Source organism: Cucumis melo, chromosome 2, assembly GCF_025177605.1.
Source record: "Cucumis melo cultivar AY chromosome 2, USDA_Cmelo_AY_1.0, whole genome shotgun sequence".
Classification (NCBI taxonomy): Eukaryota; Viridiplantae; Streptophyta; class Magnoliopsida; order Cucurbitales; family Cucurbitaceae; genus Cucumis; species Cucumis melo.
The window spans coordinates 909284-935239 of record NC_066858.1 but is presented as its reverse complement, the minus strand read 5'-3'; the positions used below and the strand labels follow the sequence as shown (position 1 = coordinate 935239).

The following is a 25956-nucleotide window of genomic DNA, read 5'->3' as shown; positions in this document are numbered from 1 at the left end:
ACTTAAGTTTTTGTTCAAATTACAAACATGACTAAATAGAACACCACGAAATTGTATGAAAAAAGAAGTCATTTAGCGAAATGGACTTAAACCAACAAAGATATGATTAACACAAAATCAACACATGTGGAACAAAAGGTACAGAATCCCTAACCCATTTTAATAACTTGCTTTAATACAATTTTTCAAGTTCTTTCCAAAGATACAAAACTATAGTAAGCAGCTGCTATAGCTCTCTTCCTCTGGTGAAGTAAATAGAGAAGAAATTGTAGTCTAAAAGTAAGAATGACCTATAAATCAATGCTCGTTTGCATAATCTCTCTCTCTCTCTTTTTTTTTTTTTTTCTCTTTTTAATTTGACAAAATCATAAAAATGAAATGATCATAAATGCTAAATTTATATGCGTCTTCATTCGGAACTATTCTTTGGTAACATAAAGTAAAACATATGAGATGCCCTTTGATCTTGTAAAATCACAGCTAAAACTCCAAGTATTCGACTAAGAGATACATTGAAGAGAAACATACACCTCGAGGTTTTTAAATAAACCAGGACAAAATTTGCATTACACTTACTAGTATTATAGAACAAAATCCCATTTCATTGGAGGCAAGGAATTATGATTTTGAGTCGCGGATAAAATTGTCCATCGAAATACTACTATTCCTTCCACATATCAGCAAACTCGTCAGGTTCCAATGGATTCGATAACTCGTGCATCTTCCTCCTTGTTTTCGCTTTGACTTTCTTCGAGTATTTTCCGGCCTTTTGTTTCTTCTCCAACGCTCGAATCTACAAAGCGACATGAATAACGTCGACAAAGTTTACAAAATATGACATCCAATCCAAAGGATTACCAAAAATACTACTAGTTTCATCATACAATTAGTGAGACTATAGTTGGAATCACAAAAAACCTTGAATTGAAAAAGATAGTGATTACTTGGGCTTTTGCGTAATTCCAATACTTAAATCTATGGTCAAATATGAACTTAAAAGAAACTGGAAAAACATAGATAATGTGTCCTCAATGTATGGTTTTCTCTTCTTTATTTCAGAATTCATAGAACAGAACCAGGTCGTAGTTTTCTTTTGGATATAACTGATGCAAATGTAAATTCTCAGCTGTTTTTGTAACCCAAATTTAAAAGGATAGTGTGAAGAAGTGTAATCCCAAATAACCAAAAAGTTGGATAATCTAACCTGGTTTGGCGATACATAAAGTGGGTTCTCATATAGTGTAGGACCTCCAAAACTGCCACCAAATATCTTGATTGGATTCAAACAGAATCGTGGGCCAACCTGTAAAATGCAAATATTTGAAGTCCATGAAGAAAATTATGAAAACCCACTTATAAACTAAACAGGAAGTGGAATTTGAATAACCTCAATGAGTGTCATTTTATCTAGTCCTCCTCGGGCGACTTTATCTGATTCATTATGTGGAACAGATATCTGATCACATCAAACAAAGAAGACAAGCACCATATCATTAAATAATGGGTTGGGTAATAGGTCACACCGACACAAACCCCAAACAAGAACAAACATACCAACAGTCGATGGAAAAGTGAACATGTAAGTTTAAAGGATAACAATCAATTATATGAAAATGTATACAGTTGACTAGAAAAACAATGAAATCATTAACACAAGAAAGAAAAATGGCAAGATTCCAACTAGTCCTCTCCTAAAAACTATCCCCCAAAATCTCCTTAATCTCAAACTCTTCAAATTAATTAATTTTTTACCATGCCAGATTCCTTTCCAATGACTATTGTACCCCTCATATCTTAAGGACGATACTTCTGACATTTATCCACATATTCCTTAACGTACTTCACTAAAAACACACATTGTTCCTCAGGTGGTGTAGCTAATGGAGTGATGGTTATGCGAACTCCCCATACTTCCTACTCATGCTACACCTTTAAAATAGGCACCCAAACTTAAAATACCGACTATTGTTTAGAAATCAAAGGAATAAAAAAGAAACAGAAAGGTAACTGATCCAGCAAGAGAGAAAGTCCTAGCATATTCTGCTGAAGATAGTGACGGCATTTACATTCGCCCAAATCACATTTCTTCCATTTTTTTAATGCATCCTCTCCAACCCATAATGTTTCAATGAAGTGGTAAACCCTCCTCTCATTACTGTCCATGCCCCCGAAAAGTTGAGGGTTCCGGCATTAGTCATATACAATGGCCATAATCTCCGGTCAAGGAACTTCTCACCAATATTATTAATGAAGCCTAGGCCATTTCCTCTAAAAATAGAGCATTGTTTATTTTTTCTCTGAACGAAATCTTGGTCATTAAATCTGAAGTTAGAGGATTGTTTCTTTACTTGTACGTATCTAAGCTCTTATCATAGTCTTTCTCCGAAGTGTAACAATTCATTGACAACCCCCCCTAGCTAATGACTAATATACTTCCAATATCATAATAAATACTTGACATTTATACCAACGACTCCTAAAAGTCTTTCCAATGTCTTTGCCTAACACAAAGTAGAATATATTTCTCTGCATTCATATGCCACTTCATGGAAAAGTGTGGTGAGCAAACATTTAGAAAAAAGACAGCATCCAGTGCATTGTTTGGGTGTCAGGTGGACGTTGTACTTTTGGATGCTATCCACGATTAGCATTAAATTCTGTAGCAAGTAGAAAATAAATAAAGCATACCTGGTAATTCCGGAACCAGATATGGTCATCAACAATAGAGAAAACAAATACATGATCATGGTATGGTTTAGAATGTCGATGCTCCTTAGGAGTTCCAAAAATCTGAGAGAAAATCACATTGGTGAGATAAAACTATGTCATGTAAAACAAGATTTAATAGGATTAGTTTTCAAAAATGCCATTATTTGGATAAGCAGCTAGGATCTACATACTTTTCATAACATAGTAACTATGCATATGTGAAACCGGACATTAATAGGAAACAAATAAAGGCAGCATGAAAGAAAAATGATAGTGGTGAGGCACCGACATGTGAGAATGAGCACAAGTATTCATTAATCCATATTCTTATGCCATATTACGTGAAAGAAGTGCATTCACGGATATCTTTTATTTATTTTTTTCCATAAGAAAAACCTGAAAGAAGATAATTCGCCTACAGTCACGCAGACAATATTTGATCAATTCAATACGATGTTTGCTTTGGATAGAAGGAGCAAGGAAAGGAGCGCAAAATGCATTTAATGAAGAAAGATAAGGAAACTGACATTTGCCTCATACACTGATCCACGAGTAAGAATGAAAAATAGTTTGAACTTTCAACAATTAATTGTTAAAGACAAAACTTGCCATTGGTACCTGAATAATCATTTCCTTCAGAAGTTTCCAGTGGACATCTTTATCAAAATTTGATGAAAATGTCAAAATTGGACGGGAACCTTTCAGATGGTTCCCTGTAAGCTTCAATTCTTCCATTGTATGCACTGAAAGCAAAAAAAATGAAGAAATAAGAAAACTTCATTTATAAAGAAATCAAATAAAGTTTTAGTTACCCAGTAATAAACTTTGAATACAAGTTAAAATTACCGGCATTAACTAAAAACTTCACAGATGGCCCACTAGGGCACTTTGCCATCCATAAATAAAGATCTTTATGTTTTCTGCACTGGAGTTAGAGAGAAAAAGATCAGTGAGTGGAAAAACAAGTGATGTGATCGCAATGTACAAACATGCTGAGAAGGCATATAGGAAAGTAATAAAATGAAAAGCAAAAGGATAGTTAAAACATCCTTATAATTTATACCACAATAAGAAAACCAAAAAGTCATCATCCTAAATCTAATAAAAAATAAAAATTAGAAAACATTTTACCTTAAAGATTCCAGATTACGAATTGAATTCCAAGTTTAGACATGGACAGTGCAATGTAAAGGTTCTAACCTCAAAAAATAGGCTTGAAGAACAACCTTTGAGCTCAACCAGCTCATTCAATGTTGCACCCTTGCTGGACCTCGACTCCACCTTGTTATCCTTCTTACAATGTGGCAAAAGTGATACCATATTCAACATCAAATGCCGATACCTAACCAACCACAAGTTAAATTGCCAAAAATTCTAAAGGGAAGAATAAATAAATAAAAACTAAAAACGTTTGGTTAATGAGTCATAAGTTACATGCAAACAACCTGACCCTGTATAGACCTAATAATAGATTTTACAAAAAGCTACACCAACTTGTTCCAACTATATTACATACCTAAAATTGATTCGGCGGGAACAGGTGACCAGAACCTTTTCTTTATTTCGAAAAACAGCATGATCAGAACCAGCTTCACTTTTTTTTGTCACTTCTTTGTCTTTCCAACCCATGAGTGTCCGCTTGGGTCTCTCCAGAGCATTTTCGTCCTTCTTAACCGATACCGTCGGCACTGTCTCACTATGCTTTCTCTTCTTTGCCATTTGAGAATATCACCTTCAGAAATACTACACTTAAATTAAGAAACAGAGATTAAAGGAATCTGTAAAGGATGAAGAGAGGGAGTGAAGCAACATAACTTCAAAGACACGTTCTAAACAGGATTGTTAATTCATGCATACAGAAAACACTCAAAGACTCAATAGAAATAACCTTTATATGAGACCAAACTCATTAAAATACGCAATAAAAAAAATTAAATCTTAAACTTTAAGAAGAAAACATATAGACCATTCACAAGTCCTTAAAACAAAGTAATACCATTCTATAAGTGTACAACTCACTCGTTTCCTCTTTAAACTTAACTCTTTGGTGTCATGTAAACCACTGCTGAAACTTTACCCATGATGATGGTTACCAAAATCATAACTTTTAAATATAATGAATATGCCTATACACGTATGTATGAGGTCCATGATTTAATCGGTAGACGTCCCGGAACATAATCATATGACACAAGAGAATAACAAATCTCAAAGGCGTTTCAAGTTTAAAACAATTACAAATGACTTTTCATATACTTCGCATCCGGAAGCTCAACACAAAACTCAACATACTCAGTAACAACAAAGCACAAACACACATAACCCTAGACAAATTACAGCAAACAAATCCCAACAACCCGGCACTTAAGGCGAATTGGTAGTTAAGTTACTTTATTGACTAGTTTGACACAACTTAAAAGTCCTTAGCCGACCTGCAACAATTTTTCATAACTGATAACTTTGGACCAAAACTACTCAACTCAATTAAAATGCTATTACATAGCCATGTTCACTCAGTCTTAAGCTTCAATGTCAATTCCTCCAAAATTTTCTCGAAATCGCAAAAGGGAAAAATTCAAAAGCACAAAGTCTAACCAACCGCACTAAAAACGAGTTTGGAAATTAGTAAAATGAATCCTTACCCAGTAATTTATATTAAAAAGGCTTAATTTCTAGCTGGGTCATGTTCGAATATGTTCAAACTTACATACTATAACTCTACAAGCTATTGTTAATGGGACTTAAACTGAAAGGATGATTCTTACCCGTCTACCCGGCGAGCAGTGAGGGGAAGAGAAACCGAGAGTGAGTGGAAAAGAGAAACGAAGAGAACTCAAAAGCTTTCCAGATGATCGGCGGCGCGGTGGCCGGATGAAGAGGACGAGAGTGGAGAAGTGATCAGAAAGAGAGGGAGAGAAGCGGCAGAGAGTTTTTCTTTTTACAAAGTCAAAATCTTAAACCCTAGTTTGACGATAAAACCCGCCATGTACTCTCTTTCGGCCCATCTCTTCCAAAGGGTCAAAACAAAAGGAAAGGAAGAAAATTTGTGGGTATATGAATATATAGTCTATATAGATAGAGATTCACCTCTTAGGGTATGAAGTAGAGATTATACGTTAATGTGATAGATTTTTTCGTAGAAATTCGACTATGGTGTGTTTGAATATCGACGATAAAACACTCAAAACCAAATTTTGAGAACATAGGTTTTGTAGTGATTGACGGGACTTCATAGGATTTTTCATGTTATATTAAAATTACTAAAACACCCCTCATACTACCCCTCCTTCCACCTTTCTCTCTCACATTTTTTACTTGGTTAAATGATTTTCTTCATTGTTGCAAAATGCATACCAATTAGATATTATTTTTTGAAGATATTGCAATTACAGGAGATTGAGCATATGCATCATTTCATCTCAAGGATTTGTACCTCAAAGTACTGAAGGCAATTCATCTGACATGTAGGAGAAAATAATGAAACATTTGAAGATACAGAGCATAATGACATTAATGATACTGAATTTCAATACATACTGCTGAGGATTACACTCAAGCGAAAGGGAAAAAAGAAAAATAATAGGATCAAAAGATAATGTTGCCAACAAACTTTGTAATCAATTGGAACGTGTGTGTGGATCAATAGGTAACAAGAGAAGAGATCTTCTAGATTGCAGTATTTTTGAAGTGATGTGAATGTCTTACGAGACAATACCTGGAATTTTGAAAGGCAGTGAGCTCTTCATGAAAGCTACAAATATCTTTACAAAAATCGAAAATAGAGAAATGTTCATAGCGCTACAAGAACTTGAAATTCAAGTTGCATGGTTGAAGCAAAAGAAAGTTTGATCACCTTAGATATATAAGAAATGTTTGTTTGGATAGTATAACTTTGAATTGTATAGACAATTACCGTACTGGAGAGTTACATTTAATTTGTTAAGAAAGTTTTATGGTTAAAAATTTATTAGGATCTTTTGTTTCTAATTTCGTTTTTTAATTCCTTTATGTTTTTTAGATGTCATCTTATTGTTACAATATTAATAACAATGATCACTTTGACAAAAAAAAAAAGCGATGTTGAATATGAACTCGATCAATTAGTAAAAGTGGGATGTGGTGTTGTAGTGCATTATTTTGTGATGCATGTTTGCAAAGAGGCTTGTAGGACATCTTCTCACATTGGTTACAATTTATCATGGAGTTCTTGAATGATACAATTTAGAATGGAAAAACATACATTGAACAATAATATAACTTCAATAAAGCTAAGCATATGCCTTTGAAGGAGCTTCTTACAATGTTTTTTATTACATTGGGTCACATGTTTCTCAAATAGAACGGTTTAAGAAAGATTTTACCAATCAGGTGAAATTGGATAAAGGTGATTTAATATAGCATTAGATGTTATTTGTCGTATGGTTGTATATGTAACTATAGCCTACAGATCCACAAATCAAATATACTTCTGATAAAATTAAAGTGTTTATGAATGTATAAAAAGTTAAGGTTCTATTTATGTTGTATGTGAGCTAACATGGAGATTATTCAATACACAAAAGCTTTCTCACAAGGGAAATTTCTAATTTTTGGGGGTTCATCATCTTTACTACTTTATTTCAAAACGTAACTGCAAGTACCATAAAAGAACTAGACAAAAAAGGAGTTAGAGAATGCACTTTTATTCTTTAAATAGCTTAATGACATCTCAACAAGGACATGCAAGCATTTTTTCCAAAGAAGGGTAACTAAGATCAAACTATAGAGGTTGAAATCAAAGATACGTGTTTATAACTCAAACAAAGGTAAGATAGATCTATAATGATCTCTCTTGATTTATAAAGCAGACCCTAATAAAACATCGATCGAAGTTTTTGGATCCTTAATTAATAGTGAGAGATGCTCCATTGTCCTTCGTTGTAAGATTTAAAATTGTTGGTGCCGCTTTGACAACCCTATAATAAATAAATCATCAAGCAAAAAATATTCAAAATTTATATAGTATATATAAAATAACTTTATATTTTTGCAACGAAAAAAAATTGAGCTTTATTAGAACTTTAATAATACATTAGATAAATATATCATTGATATATATATTTGATTAGTGATCAATTGGAAAAGTATTCTTTGAAAAGCTCACATGTTATTTTTCTCATGATTGAAGAAATTTTATAAGTATGCTACCTATGAATTATGAATTATTCTATGAGGTATTATGATCATATGACTTTATTCATCATTGTGGAACCCTTATCTCTGCATGTTGCATGCTAAGTAAGTTTATAGCAATCATGTACATCATAAATTGTGTTCGTAAGAGTTTATCATGCCCATTTGTGTTTTTTGGAGTTCATGCTTGATATAGTGAATATGTCTCTCCTAACTACAATAGGACGAATCTTTCAACTTTGCATTCAGATGATCAATTAACTTCAGTATATACTAGTGTATACGTTCCACTAGCTAGAGAGACATTCGTGTTTGTACGTAAGTTCTTAGACTTATATATCTTAGTAGAATTTACTTGGTGAATATTTTAACTACGTACTTACTTTTTTGCTTAATGTTTTTCATGTAAATATAAGAACATATCAGACGCTCGACGAATAATGGTGTGTCGCGACATTTGTGAAATATTGTTTTTGCACTCTAGTTTCGTTTCTTCATGATTATATTGAATGAGTTACTGGTTTTAAATTATATTTAGCGTTTTACATTTCAGTGAGGTTTGGGAGGGATCTAGCCAGAGAAATAAACTTTGTTTTAGTATTCTTTAGATTATTTTAACGACTTTTCGTTGATTTGAAAAACTTTTAATTTTGAGTTAAAAATGATCAACTAGTTTTTATATATTCTTAAAATTTCTTGTACGATCCTACTGTCTCTGAAAAGTCTAGTCGTTACCGTTATTAATGTTACATTTTCAAATCATATAACTTAGACTATATACTATTTAACCTCCACTAACATAAATATGTAACATCAACCAAGAAACCAGAGGTTTCATATCCCCTATCTCGTATAATATTGTTAAATTAAAGAAACAAAAAATAGAAATAGTCACGACTTACTAAACATATTTTTATTTTGAATTACTAAAAAACAAAAAGAATATACCAAATATAAAACAAGAGACGGAAACGTTATCGAAGCAAGTTAAAAATAATGCGTACCAATGTTCGGGGGTTTGACACTGCGAAGCCAAATCACCTTGGCATGATTCCAACATATCTGTGTGTATGACTCCTGGATCCAAGGCTACAATTGCCATTCCCTTTGGTAATTCTTGTGCTATGGATTTGCTCATTCCTTCAATTCCCCACTTTGATGCACAATATGGTGCAATCTACATATTATAAACAACTCAGCTTCTTCTTCATAGTCATTTTGATGGCTACCTAAATTGTTCCCTACAAATGTGTTTATGGATTCATGGATAAACATATACCATACGGATTGTTTCTTAAAACTAGCTAGTCGAGGTCTACGTAAAAGGTAATCTTAAAACGTCTAGAAATCGAAATGTTTTTATGTAAAGTTATAGGTAGTAAGTATAAGAAAATTAAGAGAAAACACAAACACGAAACTCATAGATATAGTAAAGCATAATAAGATATTGTTGTGTTGAATGAAACTTTTAACTATTAGTAATTAGACGACGTACCATTTTATATGGAGTATTATCTCTTCCAGCATCCGAAGACATATTGACAATAATTCCTTTGTTATAAGGAATCATAAGAGGGATGAAGTGACGAAGAATATTAGCTGAGCCTTTGATGTTAGTATCAATCACATTATCAAAATCTTGTACATCAATCTCCCACATGTTACCTTGTTTATTTACCACACCTGCATTATTCACTGCGAACAACCAAAACCACACACAATTTTACCTTTCTTCATTTTTCGAAAGAAGTAATAATAATAACGAGAAAAGAAAAAGGAAGAATTATAACTTTTCGATTTTAGGTTTATAAGTTTTGAGTTTAGTTTCAATTTAGTTTTTAGGGAGTTGTTTGGGTCTTCAACGTATAACTTCGAGTGGATGGAATGAGATGGGTCATATTGTAGTTCACTTTAACGTTTTTTGAGGTCACAGTTATGACCTAAAATTGACTACAATATTATTATTACTTCCAATCCTTCTTTATTATTATGTCGGTTGGTTTTTACTATTTTCTAACTATTCATTCTCGATTTGCTTCTCTCTTTGTTATAGTGCTTATCATTTTCTACCTAGACTAAAATTAGTTTTAAATTAAATGATAAAAAACTAGTGAAACTTAATTAATGGTAATTTTTTTAAAATTAAATTAATGCACATTAATATTTAACATTGGAAGTATAGAAAAGACGTCGAAGTAAAAATGTGGACGAAATTAAAAAAAAAATCTCAATGATAAAATTATAATATTTTAAAATTCATGGAAGGATTTAAAATCAAACTTAAAACTTAATAAAAACTACAGAGGTATACGTAACATTTGAAAACGAAAAAAAGTTATTTGGGTTCATCTTTAACTGCACTCATCTTTGTACGAGATGTCCTTAGACTCATGGCAAACTTTTCTTTTTGTGATACACATCCTTACGGGCAAATTTTTCCTTAAAAAAAGATATTAATATTCCTTTTGTGTGATTGAAGTGAAACACATACGAAAATAGATATAACTTTAGTTCTACCGTCACTCAAATATATTTAATATTTTGAAACTTAAGTACTAATAAATAGAAACTAATTAATTAACTAGACCCAAGACCGAAAAATATAGAACAAAAAAAAAAACCTAAAATTACCAATGATATCGGGAACGAGTTCATTTTCCTTGACGATTCTTGCAAACTCTTCGACACTTCTATTACATCTCTGCTAAAAACAGAAACCCAACATTTAAAAAAAGGATGAGCTTTTACGTATATGATTGAAAGTAGAAGAAAAAAAAAAGTACCCAAGTTAAATATATATGAAGATGAAAAGAGGGTTAGGTTTATGAATTAACCACATCGACGTTGAGGAGCAAATGATTGGCATTAGGGGAAACCCCAGAGAGTTGTAAGTGAAGAGAATCAAGTTTAGTTTGATCGCGAGAGCAGCCAATAACAGTATGGCCATAAGTAGTAGCCAATTCCAAAGCTAAAGCTCTTCCTAATCCTTTACTTACACCTGTTATCAGAATCACCTTCTTTGAAACAGCCATTGTTGAAGAATAAGCTTCATCTGTTGTCGTGGCCATGGTGGATGTGGAGTAGTACTTCTTTGAGAGATGACAAACAACTACACTTTCCAATGTTTGGGGGATATGGTTTGGTTGGTCGTCCTAGTTTTCTCATATATATATATATATTTGTTGCATGCATTGGACTTTTGAGTAAAACTTGTCTGCAAAATGGCCACGTCGAATTCGTCCTACGCTACGACATGTGGTGAACTTTTGTCCTCTTTTTTCTCTTTTTATTAGGTATTAGCCACACACAATAATCTAGTTTGTCGAAGTTGTAGTTTCGTGGACGAAATCGTTTCGTGGATAAATTCGAGCTACTAAGAGAATCGTTTGGTTTAAGGTTTTATAGACGTTTGAGAATAAAAGATGATGCTTTGGGAATGGAATACCCGACAATAAGATGTTTGGGAATGAAGATAAAGATAGATTTGATTGTACAATGAAAGATGCTATCAGAATTTTATGGACAAAAATTATATTTGAATTTAATTTATAAAATTGAGCATTAAAGTCTTGTATAAATTTAATAGCTTAATTAATTAAATAATATATTGATTAGAAAATATTAATTAATTTAGAATCAATAATAATTTCATTTATAAATAATTAAAAATCAGTAATAGCTAGATAATTAATTTTTTAAAAGGAATTGATAATTAAAATTAACCGAACGTAATATTAATTAATTATAATCTAGTACTTAATCATGTTTATATTAATTAAGTTTATCGCTAGAAAATTTTAAAAATATAAATTTTACAAAATATTTATAGAATAAACAAAATTTCATATTTTATCAATAATAGATATTAATATGCTTCTATCAGTCATATTGATTAGACAGTAATAAACCGTAATTTTAATTTTAATTAAATAATCATCTATAGAATTAAAAAAAAAAATTAGTGAACTATTTAGGTAAATAAGCTCTAAAGAAGGTCACATGTTGGCCACACATTCCCTCTTATATGTATATATAATAATCTCTAAAAAATTGGTTTACCACATTTGTGGATAAAATTTAAAATAAGGTCATATGTTGTCACATCACTTCTCAAAATTTGATTTTTCATCTTTCTCAATAAAGTTTATAATCTCAAACTTATCTTAATTACCTACATGTTATTGACTTAAACCTCATTTGTAATATTCATTATTGTTAAGAGATTTTAAAGCTAAATCTTCTTATTAATTTAACATATCTTTTTAATAAAACTTCCTCTAACTTTTTCCCTACCTTGATCTTCCAAAAACAATTTAAACAACATTGTCCAATAAGACCAACAACATCTAAAAGATCATATCAATATGTATTTAGTTACAACATTTGTATGACAAATTTCCTCGAAGTAGTTTTTTTTTTTTTTTTGCAAGAATAAGATTTATTATTAAGAAAAACCAATTAGGTAGACTTCTCCTCGTAAATGATGGAACATACAGCTCAAATTATGGTGTTCGAGACAATTAGTAAGATGTTGAAACAACTACAATCTAACAAATAGTGAACATGTAATGCAGCGACAAAATTTTAGAACAGTTCTGTGCAGTGACACTAATAAAAATTAGAAAACAACAGCTCTAAACCAAACTTGTAATTAAAACATAAGGTCTTAAAAAAGAAGACTGAGATGCAAATCACGCTCTCTTTAAGACGTTCCACAATCCAGCAACGTCGATGCAGACGTGGGAGATCATCACATCCACATTTACCTATCTTCTCACCCTCTAAAATAATAACAATTAATAATATATTTTTTAATTCTCTTGAATTTTATGTTAAAAAAAAAATCAAATACAAGTTTAACCTCGTAACGATTCTTTTCTGTATTTGATAAATCTGTAAACTTTGAAACATATCTAATAAATTTCTAAATTTTTACCTCTACATCGAATATGTCCTCAACTTTTAATTAAAAATGTTAAATATATCTCTAAACTTTTAAGTTTATGTTTCGTAGGTTATTAACATAACTCAATATTTTTTTTATGGCCTAACTTTTATCAAACTTAAAATTAAAAAAAAAAAATCAATAACTTATTAAACAAACACTTAGTTAGACACCTTGTAAAGTTCATAATCTAAGTATATAGACTATTTAGAGACTTATTTAAATATAAATCAAAAAGTTAAAGGACTAAGTAAACTTTTTAACTTTTTTTTTTCCAACTTTGGAAACAAAATAACTTCATTTAGAGGGAAAAAAAACTTTTCTTAAAGATAATTGAATAAAATAATCAAAATTAGTATGCTTTATATATCTATGGGTTTGAAAGAGCTTATCAATCCGACCGTTAGGAGTATTAAATTAAGACAAAATAAGCATGAAAATCTACCAATCAATTTAATAATATTTTTAAATATAACGAAATAAAAAAAAAACTTACAAAATACAGTAAAATTTTGAATTTATCGATAGATAGATAGAATGATAAAAATAAAATTTTGTTATATTTTTTAAATATTTTCATAATAATTAAAATTAATGAAAAACATATAATAATGTATTATATATAAAAAAAAATTATTTCAAATGACAAAAATGTTGAAAATATTTACGAGTATAGTCAAATTTGAGAATCTGTTGATAATAAATATTGATGGACAACATATTTTTTTCAATAATAGAAGTGATCTATCGATGGTGATCTATCGATGTCTATCAATTTCTACATTAACAGATATGAAAAATTAATATATTTATAAATATTTCGATTCATTTTGCAAAACTATTGGAATATTAAAATTCTAAACTTTTTTTTTCTTAAAAAAAAGAAAAGAATATATAGGTGTTTACACACGAATCAATATATATCGGGTCTCATGAAAATCTACCAATCAATTTAAATAATATTTTCAAATATAACGAAATAAAAAAAACTTATAAAATACAATAAAATTTTAAATTTATCTATAACGATAGAATGATTTTAAATTTATTTATAACAATAGAATGATAAATATAAAATTTTGTTATATTTTATAAATATTTTCAACAATAATTAAAATTAATGAAAAATATTATATATATAAAAGAAAATTATTCTAAATAACAAAAATGTTGAAAATACTCGGAATATAGCAAAATTTCAGAATCTATTAATAATAAACATTGATGTACACTCGTAAATACCGACATATTTTTTTCATTAGTAGAAGTGATCTATCGATGTTTATCAATTTCTACATTAATAGATACGAAAAAATTAATATATTCGTAAATACCTCAATTCAATTCATTTTGCAAAACTACTTGAATATTAAAATTCTAAACTTTTTTCTTAAAAAAAATACATAGGTGTTTACACATGAATCAATAAAGTGATGAGAGAGAGAAGAAAAGAGGAAGGGAATATTTGAAAGACAAGCAACCAAGAAAAAGGGGAAAAGAAAAGTGGATTTGGGTATGTCTGAATGTTGGGAAGTCATGAAGATATAAATAAATAAATAAATATGTTAAGGTAACTTATTTATTTATTCATTCATTCATTCATTCATTCATTTTTGTAAAACATTTTATAATAATGACAATAATAATATGACTTAATGTTCCTTAAAGTGTTGAAAAAAGAAACACAGACAGTACTGTGTCTTATTAACACTCAGGTTTTGAATCTTTGTTCTTGTTTCTTCTTTTCTTTTTTTATTTAAAGCTGATGAAAAGAAACTACCATTGCAGCATCTCTTTTTATGAACACTTGTTGTTTTTCTTCTTTAACTTCATATTAAACAAACTGTTTTCTCTCTTTCTAGACATGAGAGCAGCAGCTGCCATGCCAAGGAAAATATTACCATGGATGCATGATTTAATTTATATTATAATGTCTTCTTCAATATGCAGTTTATATCATTAAGCTTTAAAAACAGCTAAAGTACAGGATCTTGTTGGTCATCGGTGGAAGTTCTAAGGGGTAATGCCTCCAAAACAAAACAAGAAACCCACATGATTTGAAATGTTTTTCAGATCAGTACAAGAAACAAAAAAACACACAAATTAATGAGTTGGATATGCAAAAGAATATGTATAGAATATGATGTGTGTGTGTGTGTATACACACATATCTGGTCTCATGGAGGGGTATTTCTCAGAGTTTGTCTATGGATTAAATAATTATAAATAATATATATTAGAAAAAAGAAAAAAAAGTCTGTCTTGTGATAATTGGGTGTGGTCACGTCTATCACAAGTCAAATGGTCCCCGAACGTAATTATTTAATTAATTTTGACCATTTATTGGACTGGAACAGTTTACCACCGAACTACCCTTCTAGTATTAGTATTTCGGTTATATATATATAAAAGAGCATAAAGTTGAAGGAGTTGAAAGTATACTAAATCCGTTGTAACATCCAACCAATTAATATTAAAATAAACCAAGTAACCAAAATTTCTTTTTCTCGATTGACCATCAACGTATCTTTCTATTACCACCATGTACCATTTGAACATGTGATTTTTTTTTTCCCAAACATTCTCTCTATAAAAGAAACACTAAAATTTGTTATATTTTGAACACTTAAATAGATTATTTTTGGTCGGTGAAGTTTGAATTAGTTTTAAAGGGATGTAATATGTTTGGGCGAGGGGAGTCGATCCTTAGTAAGTTTGGGGTTATGTTGAAATTTATGAGTTTGTTTGTGGAGTGTAAAGTTGTAAGATTGAATTTTTCGACATTTGTATAAAAAAATATATTAAAAATCGAGTATAATAATTATTTTTAAAATGAATCAAATTTTGAATAGATATCCATAGAAAAATTAATAGTTTATAGTGCATTTATTATATAGCTTCTTCAAGGATGGCAACTTTAATATGATCAAAAGTGTATTGTTCTGAAAACAATCCTAAAAGATAAATGACTGATTTAAAAGTGCTTTTATGAAAAATGTTTGAATTAAAGTTAATTTTTCCAAAACATGACTCTAAACTTGAAATTATTTTCATTTGATTTCTATTTATTAAGATTAAAAAAAGATTTATAAAATAATTCTATGAAAAGTTATTTGATTTCAAGAATACATAGGGAAAAATATTTTTTTTGTTTTAAAAAAACATTTATGGTATAGATAAATGCTTGTATTTATAGTACGTATAGGGGCAATAATAGCAATATACAATTATCCCAATTGATAAGGTTTTGAATCCACGTGGGATATAGTAAGTAGATTGATCATCATTCATTTTACAATTTTAAGTATTTTTTGCTACCATATCTGTAAGTCTATTCCAATCACGACGACAATAAATAACAGATAAAAGAGTTACGTTGGTCTAGCAATCAAATTCACTAGATGCTTTCTTTTTCTCCAACAATTAGAGTGATTGCTTGTAGGCAATCGGATTCGACAATTAGGTTAGGGCATGGTGATGATTTGGCATATATTTTAATATTTGTTTAAAAAATAATAATGATAATGATTTTAGAAAAAGAAAAACTCTTTTTCTAAAGATATTGCTTAAATAGAATTAAATTTGTTTTAAAATAACATTTTCCCCCAAATATTTCAAAAAAAAAAAAAGAAAAAAATCTCTTGAATGAAATCAAATTGACTTTGTAGATATTAATCTTTGTGTGCTAGGAAATGACACAAATCCAAATATATTTTTCTAAGAGATATGCATCAAAGAATCTCATAATATATTATTTTGTACGTCATGGTAAGATATTTTTTTCCGTCATTAAAACTTTGTTGCGTGACTTGGTGCCATGAAATGTTCACCATCCATTTTTACTATAAACTTATTTTAATCTCATTCAAATATCTCAATTTCTTGAACAATATATCACAAAGTTTTCAAATTCATCTCCTAAAAAACTACATTCAAACCCTGAAAATAGCCAGACGTGCAAGAAAAGGGGTCAAATTTAAAAGTGGTATAATAAAGATAAAAAAGATAGAAACAAGATTAAAGAGAAGAAGCAACCAATACGAAGGAAAGGAGACGACAACGAGGAGTTAGAAAATAAAACACAATAAAATAACGTTGGATGCTATGAACAAATGCAGTTATATAACATAGATTTCAAAAACTATGTGATCTCGTTTAAAATAAATACTTTAAATAGTTTGTATCCTTACTCTTAAAATTTGTCCCAAAATACCGATCAAACACGATCCATAAAGTAATTGGCTTTAGGATTGTTTATTTATTTTGGGACTCATTTCAAAGTAAATGAAGTTAAATTGTAAAACCAAATAATTTAATTAAGAAAAAAAAAAGGTAATTGGTCTAACCAAATTACACATGAATACATAATTAAACCAATCGAATTGCACCATGTCTATGATATACAATGACACAAATGGGTCAAATCAAATTAGTCATATCATATGGGTTAATCCATTAATCAAAAAGTGTGTATTGTGTATCAAATCATATAAATTAGTCCAATTAAATTGTGTCACATGGAAGTCGGTTAGGTACAACCAAATTAGGTTTAATTTCAAAGTCCAATCAAAGAAGTCGCTCTCATTAATCACATTCATAGAATTTAGAATTTAGAGTTTAAATAATTAGGAGAAAGATTATCGAACAATCGAAGACTTTATGAACATCTTTCAAATATATATACTTAAACGATCAAGAAGATAAAAAGGAAAAAACTCTTTAAAAAAACAAAGCTAGCAAGACATCAACTGATTCTTTAATAAATAAAAACGAAGATTTCAATTTCGAGAATAAGTCGTTCACGTAAAAAAAATTATATTTGAGATATTAAAAACTATATTTTATGAAGTAAAAAAAAAAATTGATATCTTGCAATCTATAACTTTATTGTAATGGTTTTCATCTTTCCCTAAAAATTTACCTTTTGCAAATCACGTCCTTAAAAGGTATATTTAAAAAATTGTTAATAAACTTAAATTGCAATAATTAACCGAAAATAAATCATATATCAAATGGGTTTACTTCAGTTGATGAAAATAAAATTGTGAAAGTTCAGGACTATATTATACCTATATCACTCATATGTCTTCGACGATGTTACATAAGTCTTTGATCAATTTCGGTTGTCCTTAAATATCGACTGTCTCATTATCCACGTTGAATAACTCACTTTTAATATAGCAAATGTGAATAGTGAATCTTTCTTCTATGGAAAAAGAAGAATGATTTTGATTTTGGATGGGATGTACATATAAAACCTATAGTACAAGCAAAAGCCACACATTGTAGATATCAAATTCCTTTCACAAAGGACTAAGAATAAAATAGGTCATTATTTAGATATCACTAAGGCCATAAAACAAGGAATATGTGACACATCAACCTTAAACACAACCCACTTGTAAATCTCACAAACTCTTTAGAGTCTATCTTTTTGTGCCATTCAATGTTTATTTATTTATTTTGTTTTTTTTCTTCTTTAGCACTAACTGAATTTTTAAATCAAATAAAATTAAGAAAGATGTTTAGTGTTTAAAAATATATATTTGGTATAATATGCATTGGAATGTTATATCATCACCCCTACTACTTCAATTTCAATAATATACTAAGTTTTAGGTTATACCTTTTCCCATAAATACATTATCTTTTACTTCAAAGTAAGCAACTTCATTATCATATACTAAAATAATTTCCTACAACTAAAAAAGAAAAAAACTAAGCTTCTTCCTGTCTTGGTATCGAGAACGTCGTGACAAATACCATATCAGTGTTAAAGATTCTCCTTGCTTTGCATATCACGTTTTTTTTTTAATAAAAAGTTTGTTGTTTCTGTCATATGGAAGTTAGATTTGTTTTCTCTTATCCAAATTTTGTTATCAACACTACCTAGATGGACGAGGTTTTGAAAAGCTAAAAGATAAAATGCAATATTGAGAGTAGCTCAACCAACATGAGTTATGCTCTCTTGATCAAAAAGTCAAAACTTCGAATCCTTTCCTATCCTAATTTTTGTACTGAATAAAGTAAAAATAAGAAATAAGATATATGCATGTATTATCTGGTCGTCACATTTGCAAATATAACAACCATGTCCAAAGTATTAGTAAACATAACACAATGTAAAATGATCTGTAGATATAACAAAATTTAGATTCAACACTTCGAAAATATACCAGTGATAGACTATATCGTTAATAAGAGTTTATTGACGCGTAAAGTAATCGCGCATAAATTTTGCTATATTATTTACAATTCTTTAAAATATTACTACAAACTCGGTCAAACTATATTAAAAAAAACCACACATAAACTTTCCATATGTTTCAAAAAATACTTTAATACTTTCAAAAGTTGAATATTACATTTTCACTTTCACAGATATTTCAAAATATCCTTATTGTATTATAAATCTATAGAATTTGGACAAAACTAAGATGTGAAATGAAAATAAATCAAAATTTGAATCACCACATCTACATCTATATCGTTTTCGGTCATCATCACAGAGTTTCAAAACGTAAGAGATATTTTTATCAAAAGAAAAGTAAAGTTTAGGGACTTAAACTTAATTATTAGTTGTAAAATTTTATGTATTATTGATGTTATCCAATATTATAATAAGGTTGGAAAAGGAAATATCTTTTTTCTTGAAGAAAAAATAAGTACAAAAAAGACTTAAAAGATCATAACACAAAGAGTACACTCTGTGCCTTCTTTAACTAATGGACCTACCCAAGGTTTTGTCTACATCTATCCACCAGCTGTTAACACTAACAAACCCTAAAACAAATAATTCACTTTTCTTAATCTAATCCTCCATTTATTTATCTATTTATTTAGTTGTGAGAATTTTTAAATATAATAAAACGAATCAAGATGTTTAAACATAGTTTTAAAATCATTAGTACAATCGATCATGCATGTTCTTTAATTTATGTATGGAAGAAGATTCATAATATGGAAGAAAATACACTATATTTCTCGAATTCAGCCGTCGTAAAGACAAGACGGTGAGCGACCCAATTCGTGATAGACATAATGGTAGCCCCTACCACCATTTTAATTAAAAAGAAAGAAAGAAAAAGAAAGATTAACCCCACCACCCATTGATGATGGGAAAAGAAATCTCAATCTTCTCTTCTATTCTCTTATCATCTTTTGTGACCATTATTATTGCTATAATTTAATTCCTTCTTTAGTTTCTCTACTTCCTTTTTCATTTTCATTTTTGTCCCCAAGCTTTTGTTTTTATTTTCACTTTGGTCACATCTCTTTCTCATGTTTGAAAATATATGAAAAGTGAAATATGGAAAAATAACTATAAATAAATATTAGGGATTATAAATTAAATGCTAGCTGCCTTTAAAAGTTCATCTCAATCATATATATATATATATATTCCCTATTGGTTTGGTTTAATTAACCTTAAAAATTATAATTTTTATTTGATTAAACCCTAAGTTAAGCAGTCATTTAAAATTAATAAGTGATGACTTTCAATAATATTTTTGTTTGAAAATATGGTTGAAGAGTAAAGACAACTCCTTTCAATACACACACACATATATATGCATGTATATTATATATTTTATTTGGAGAAAATTTCGCTTTAATACTTTACGTAACTCCTCAAACCAAGATTTGTAATTCAAATTCAACGCCCAGCTCCGACATACACTTTTTTGTATCACTTGTGATCCAACAATATCATTCTTACTTGTCTTAAACTACTACTATTAAGAGTGTGGACTTTTTCCACAAACCAACACGAGACATTTCTACATGTATGGTTTATCCTCGAGAAGTCATCCATTATAAGATTGCTCCAAATCAAACACACTTAAGCTTAGAATTTCTATGGTCAAGCCATGAAAGAATGCACCTTGTTGAGTATAGATCATAGTATATAGCAATTAGTTCTTGGAAGTTTTTCTTAACTGTATTTTCACGATCTCTCGCATCACGAATATAAATGGTCTCGATTTATTTATGTGACCTCTTGAACTTAAACACATTACATAGAAAATACATTTAACACATTGATGGTCACTGGAAGACTTTAGAAAAAAAAATTACCACTCATATCTATACCAACAAAGTACACACATTCTTTTTTTAATTATAACTTGTTCATAGAATTATGCTCAGCAATTTAATTAAATAAATCCTATATACTGATTGAACTTCCTAAAAACTTTTTCCCTAAGAAACGAGGAGCGTTCATTTTTAAAGAACAATCTACATAACTATATAACTAATTTTCATTCAATGATAAAATATTCATGTAACAAATCCACAACAACGTAATCATTAATCGAAGCTATATTGATTTCACTATCATCTCAAGTAAAGAAAGCTAACTAGCTAGCTATGTGAATTAAAAAAAAAAAATTGTTGTTTCATTTTTTCTTAGAAACATTGACTATGTTAGATCATAAAGATGATATATATGTATATAGAAAACCCCCTTTAATCATGTTTTTTCCCTTTAAATTATGTTTATATATAATGTATAAAAATCAAACCTTTCCACATTATCAAGTTGTGTGTATGTATGTGTTTTTTTTGGGTTAGTTTTGGTCAAAAATGTTGTATTAATTTCAACACCATAAATATATGGGCATGTGTTTGTTTCTTGAAAATGATAAAGCAAATGAGAAAGCATAAAAGTAATGGGTTTCTCTATATATCATTACCAAATTGCCCTTTTACATCTCTCTCTCTCTCTCTCTCCTTCCCATATATGATTGAACCATTTAAATCTTTTTTCCTACAATAATTCCATTATTTATAAAAATTAAAATTGGGAGAATATATATATATATATATTATATTTCATAATTTGTCACATCATTAATTTGATATTTTTGTAAAATTTGATATTTCCTATCAACTTCAACGCGTTTTTGTTTACCTAAATCACAAGAGTTCCTCACTATACACTTTCATTCCAAATTTACCCCTCACCAATAATTATATATATATATATATATATATATATATATATATATATATATATATATATATATATATATATCTTTGCCAAAGTCGACCGTCTTGATTTTATTGTATTGACATGTCTTTTGTTGTTAAAAGTTGATAGTTAAATCCCTCATTTAAGTTTACGGTATATATTTAAATATTATTTTTTTTCTTGAATAATTGCAATAGATAAAACATTTTTAGGGTTAATAATCAAGCGTAAAATTGTCATTATATAATAAAAAGTGTCTATGATAGAGCTTATCATCGATGGATTTCTAATTCTATCAACAATGCATCCACATGTTATGAACTAAAATGGTATTGTAGTTAAAATATATAAAATCAAAATAAGAAAAATGATCTAAAATTGTTCACAAGCTATCTTTCCACATAATTTTTTTTTTGTTTTAAAAAATGTTTGATTATGCTAGGGGTTGCCCTAGGCAAGGCTAGGGTCGAATTAAGGAAACATTAGGAGTACTCGGTTGTGTGAAACGTGACCTTGATTCTAGGGTCAGCTTAGCCATGGGCTCGTTTATATTTCACAAAAGAGAAAATGAATGAGTTGAGCTCATTGGTCGTGAAACTTGTCATCTTGGAAACTCACCCATTCTGACACTAATAGCATTGCACATGCTCCACGCGAGTGTCATACAACATAATAGGTCCTATAAATAACTTAAAAGATATACAATATACTTCTAGTACTTAACTTTACTTGACACTGTTATATACTAACTTACACATGAAAGTGTCCCAATGGGTTGGCATCAACCACACGCTAGTGCGAATTCTCTCTTCCAAACTAGCTCAAACTAGTGTTCAACAAGAAATTAAAGATCTGTATTAACTTACGCATGATCTAACGAGATCTCTCATCGTAAAGCCTTACCAAGTTGAAAATGAATAATCTTGAAAACGCTCAAGAGAGCCTCATCCGACCGTAGAAGATGAACAATAAACGGAAAAAAGAAACTTCCCAAAGTTTTTGTGGGCGTTACCCCTAGAAAATCTAAAAAGGAAAAGAGAAAGGTAAGAATAATGTTAGTGTAAAATAGCTTCCCCAATGTGTAAACTTTGGGCTTCACAAAGACTCATTCACTTCCCTCTTGAAAACTTACATTCATACAACCTCAAAATATCACACTATAAAGAGAGAGAGAGAAAAAAAACAAAACAAAACAACACTCTATGATCAAACTTCCAATGGGTTTTTAAATATCATTGTTTTTGCTGTCACAAACCCTATAAAAATAATAAATAAACAAATAAGAAAAAGTGACAAAAATCATAGCCGTGTACGTCGTTGTTTTTCCTATACTTTTAAATATTGAAATCAACTTTAACTTTCATAGATCTTAGTTCTTTTAATTTTCTCAACTTTTATCTAATTTGATAGAACGATTATAACACTAAAAAGTTAAACGTAAACAAATGTCGATCCCATTAAAAAAAAATACCTATCAATAACCACAGCAAACAAAACAAAACAATCCTCAATTATACAAGAGAATAAACAAACTGATATACAAAAAAAGGTTCACTGTCATCCACTAAAGAAATCCAGCTCAAATCACTTCAATCTAGTGCCAACCAGATCAAGTAATATGGCATGTACGATTGAGTTACGAAAAAACATTACAAAAAGAGAAACAATAGGGGGGCAAAAAAGAGAATTTAAACAAAATAACAATGATTAATATTGTTATTATTAAAACATGAAAAGAAGACAGAAGGAAAGAGGAGTAGTAGTTGATTAGTCAAAGTTTGAAGGGACCCAAAGCTCGCCCATCTCTCATCCCTATAAAGCATTGTGTATATATATAAGATCAAGTTGTCAATATCTTTGTTGTCCCTATTCCCTCCCACCTCTCCACTTTACTTTTACACTTCCAACATAAATACTTTCCTTTTCTTTTCTTTTCTTTTCTTTTTTCATCTCTCTTTTTCTTAGATAGTGATTGAGAAGTTGAATCAAATTTGTATATAATTTGGAAGGTAGAATTTAGGGTTTACGATTTGTGGTGGGAACACTTTTGTTTTGTGTTTTATTTCACACTACCGACTTGGTAAGTGGCACAAATGAAAGTCTCTCCTACATATATAACACCGACCATATAACTAATCCATGTTGTTTATATGGATTTTACAAATTAGCACAAAATACTACAACGTTTTCTTTTTTTCTTTTTTTGTCAATTTCAAACCATTTTGAAATGATTTAGTTTGGCACTAAAATGTATGACATAATGAAAAAATGACAAGTAAAGAAACCGTAAACAGTAAAGAACGTTCGATACATTCACTAACAAGCTACATCCATAAAAAAAAAAAAGAGAATTTTATTAAAGTAGAATATCATATAATAAATATGCCAAGAGTTATTAAATAACGAACATATAATGTGTATATCATCAACAATACACTGGTATTCAACTTGGTCATTCAAAGCACTAGATGGAAGACACAACACCAATTTAAACAATTTTAAAAAGATGACATAAGAAGTTTTTGACATAATTCGACTTCTTAAATTGCTCGATCAAGAAGCGGCTAATTGGACAAAGAAAAAAAAAAACTTCTTAAACTATGTCATAATGTGGTTGATCAACTCCTCTTTAGATTAAATAATGATATCAAAAATGAAACTTAGACTATCAATGTATCATATTGGTTCGGTTTTTGATGAATTAAAAGCAATACTTTGATTTCCAAGAAAAGGGTTTAATTAATTTTAGAGTTCTTCGTTTTTCTTTTTCTTTTTTCTCCCTTTTGTTTGGATTTTTTTTTAAAAATTTATCAAAACTTTCACTTTTTCTTTTTCATGATCTATTTTCTTTTTTCTACTTACTTGGGATTGGGGATTTGAATTACTTTACGTGCTTTCATATATTATTGCTTTTTCTTCTTTTTTTGAAGCCATTTTTATGTTCATCTATGATGAATAATATTGCTTTTTCACACCTATCTGCTCTGTCAAACTGCCATCTTATTGAGACGTTATGTTTTGTTGTCTCTCTTCACCTTTTCCTTTCTCCTCTTTCTTCCTTCCTAATCAATTTCTTTTTCTTACAATAAAATAAAATTCATCTTCTAAACCACACAAACAAACATAAAACACTTCAACTTTTATATTTTAATAATTTTTCAAAACGTTTCTCGTTCGTACATGTCAAAACGTGAGTATAACTCAACTGACATATATGTATGTTAGAGATCAAAGATTACGTTACACGAACCTGAACTTTCAAATTTTTATTTGCATATATAGCCTCAAGGGTAACTTGCAATTGGTCCCTATAGGTGAGAGAGAGGCTCTTAGAATTTATAACCTATGATCTAGGAAGCTAGAATTTTATACATATGCTCGTAAACTGTCTCTATTATTCTTTGTCTTAAATGCGTAAAAAAATTCAAGGTCCTACATGAATTAACTAACTAACTAAAATTATTAACTTAAGATCCCTCCAATTTCATTTCAGGTCCATGTCGTGCACATACGTATATAATTAATTAACTTTCAAGTACTCAATTGGTCAATAATGATAACCCTAAACCGTAGAGGCTAAATTTATAAATAAATCTGTAATTTCTTTAATCTTCTTTGTATGGAGCCTTACTAACATATTCAATTATATTAAAACTACCATATGAAAATCTAAATGTGAATATTAAGACCGTTTTCATATATAACAAACTTTCAAATTTTATCATGACAAACGACCCTACTGATGTTTATTATTAATAAAAATATAAAATTTTGTTATATTTTATAAATAATTTTATCCCTGTTTTTTTTTTCTTTCTGGACAACATTTTCTCTAAAATAAATGGATAAAAAAGGAAGCCAAATAATAATGGAAAATTCCAAGAAAGAGGAGACCAATTGCAAAAAAAAAATTGGCATCACATGGATTAGCCACTCTGCCCCAAGATCTCTCCCAATTATTTTATTTTCTAAAATATCACTTCTTCTTCTTCTCATTATTATTTTATTGTCACACACTAATTATTCATGTTTATCTATGTCTCTCCCCAATTTCAAGTTCCACTACATTATATACTTAGTATATATATATATATATATATATATATATACACATACTCTAACTTTTCTTTTGGTGAGGGAAAATTAGACTTTA

At 29.4% G+C, this 25956-nt stretch overlaps 2 protein-coding genes across 10 annotated transcripts; both read right to left on the bottom strand.

Annotated features, from left to right (window-relative positions):
• Positions 1–379: 379 nt before the first annotated feature.
• Positions 380–5875, bottom strand: LOC103492188 (ribosome biogenesis protein BRX1 homolog 1-like). 6 transcript variants are annotated; one of them, XM_008452447.3, is made up of 9 exons: positions 5475–5875; positions 4226–4452; positions 3910–4051; positions 3556–3634; positions 3328–3452; positions 2689–2790; positions 1388–1456; positions 1205–1303; positions 380–793 (listed from the first exon to the last, which is right to left on the bottom strand). In XM_008452447.3, exons 2-9 carry the CDS (start codon positions 4426–4428, stop codon positions 662–664), a joined length of 951 nt encoding a protein of 316 aa, XP_008450669.1. In that variant the 5' UTR covers positions 4429–4452; positions 5475–5875; the 3' UTR covers positions 380–661. The 6 variants fall into 6 exon arrangements, with proteins under 6 accessions (XP_008450669.1, XP_008450671.1, XP_008450670.1 ...); XM_008452449.3 differs by having other exon boundaries at positions 4226–4441; positions 5475–5817; XM_008452448.3 differs by having other exon boundaries at positions 4226–4457; positions 5475–5755.
• Positions 5876–7375: 1500 nt separating this feature from the next.
• LOC103492187 (NADPH-dependent pterin aldehyde reductase-like) lies at positions 7376–11235 on the bottom strand. 4 transcript variants are annotated; one of them, XM_008452446.3, is made up of 5 exons: positions 10716–11235; positions 10513–10582; positions 9377–9576; positions 8886–9058; positions 7376–7664 (listed from the first exon to the last, which is right to left on the bottom strand). In XM_008452446.3, exons 1-5 carry the CDS (start codon positions 10947–10949, stop codon positions 7592–7594), a joined length of 750 nt encoding a protein of 249 aa, XP_008450668.1. In that variant the 5' UTR covers positions 10950–11235; the 3' UTR covers positions 7376–7591. The 4 variants fall into 4 exon arrangements, with proteins under 4 accessions (XP_008450668.1, XP_016901014.1, XP_050937230.1 ...); XM_017045525.2 differs by having other exon boundaries at positions 10513–10585; positions 10716–11121; XM_051081273.1 differs by having other exon boundaries at positions 7376–9058; positions 10513–10585; positions 10716–11042.
• Between the last annotated feature and the right edge of the window lie 14721 nt (positions 11236–25956).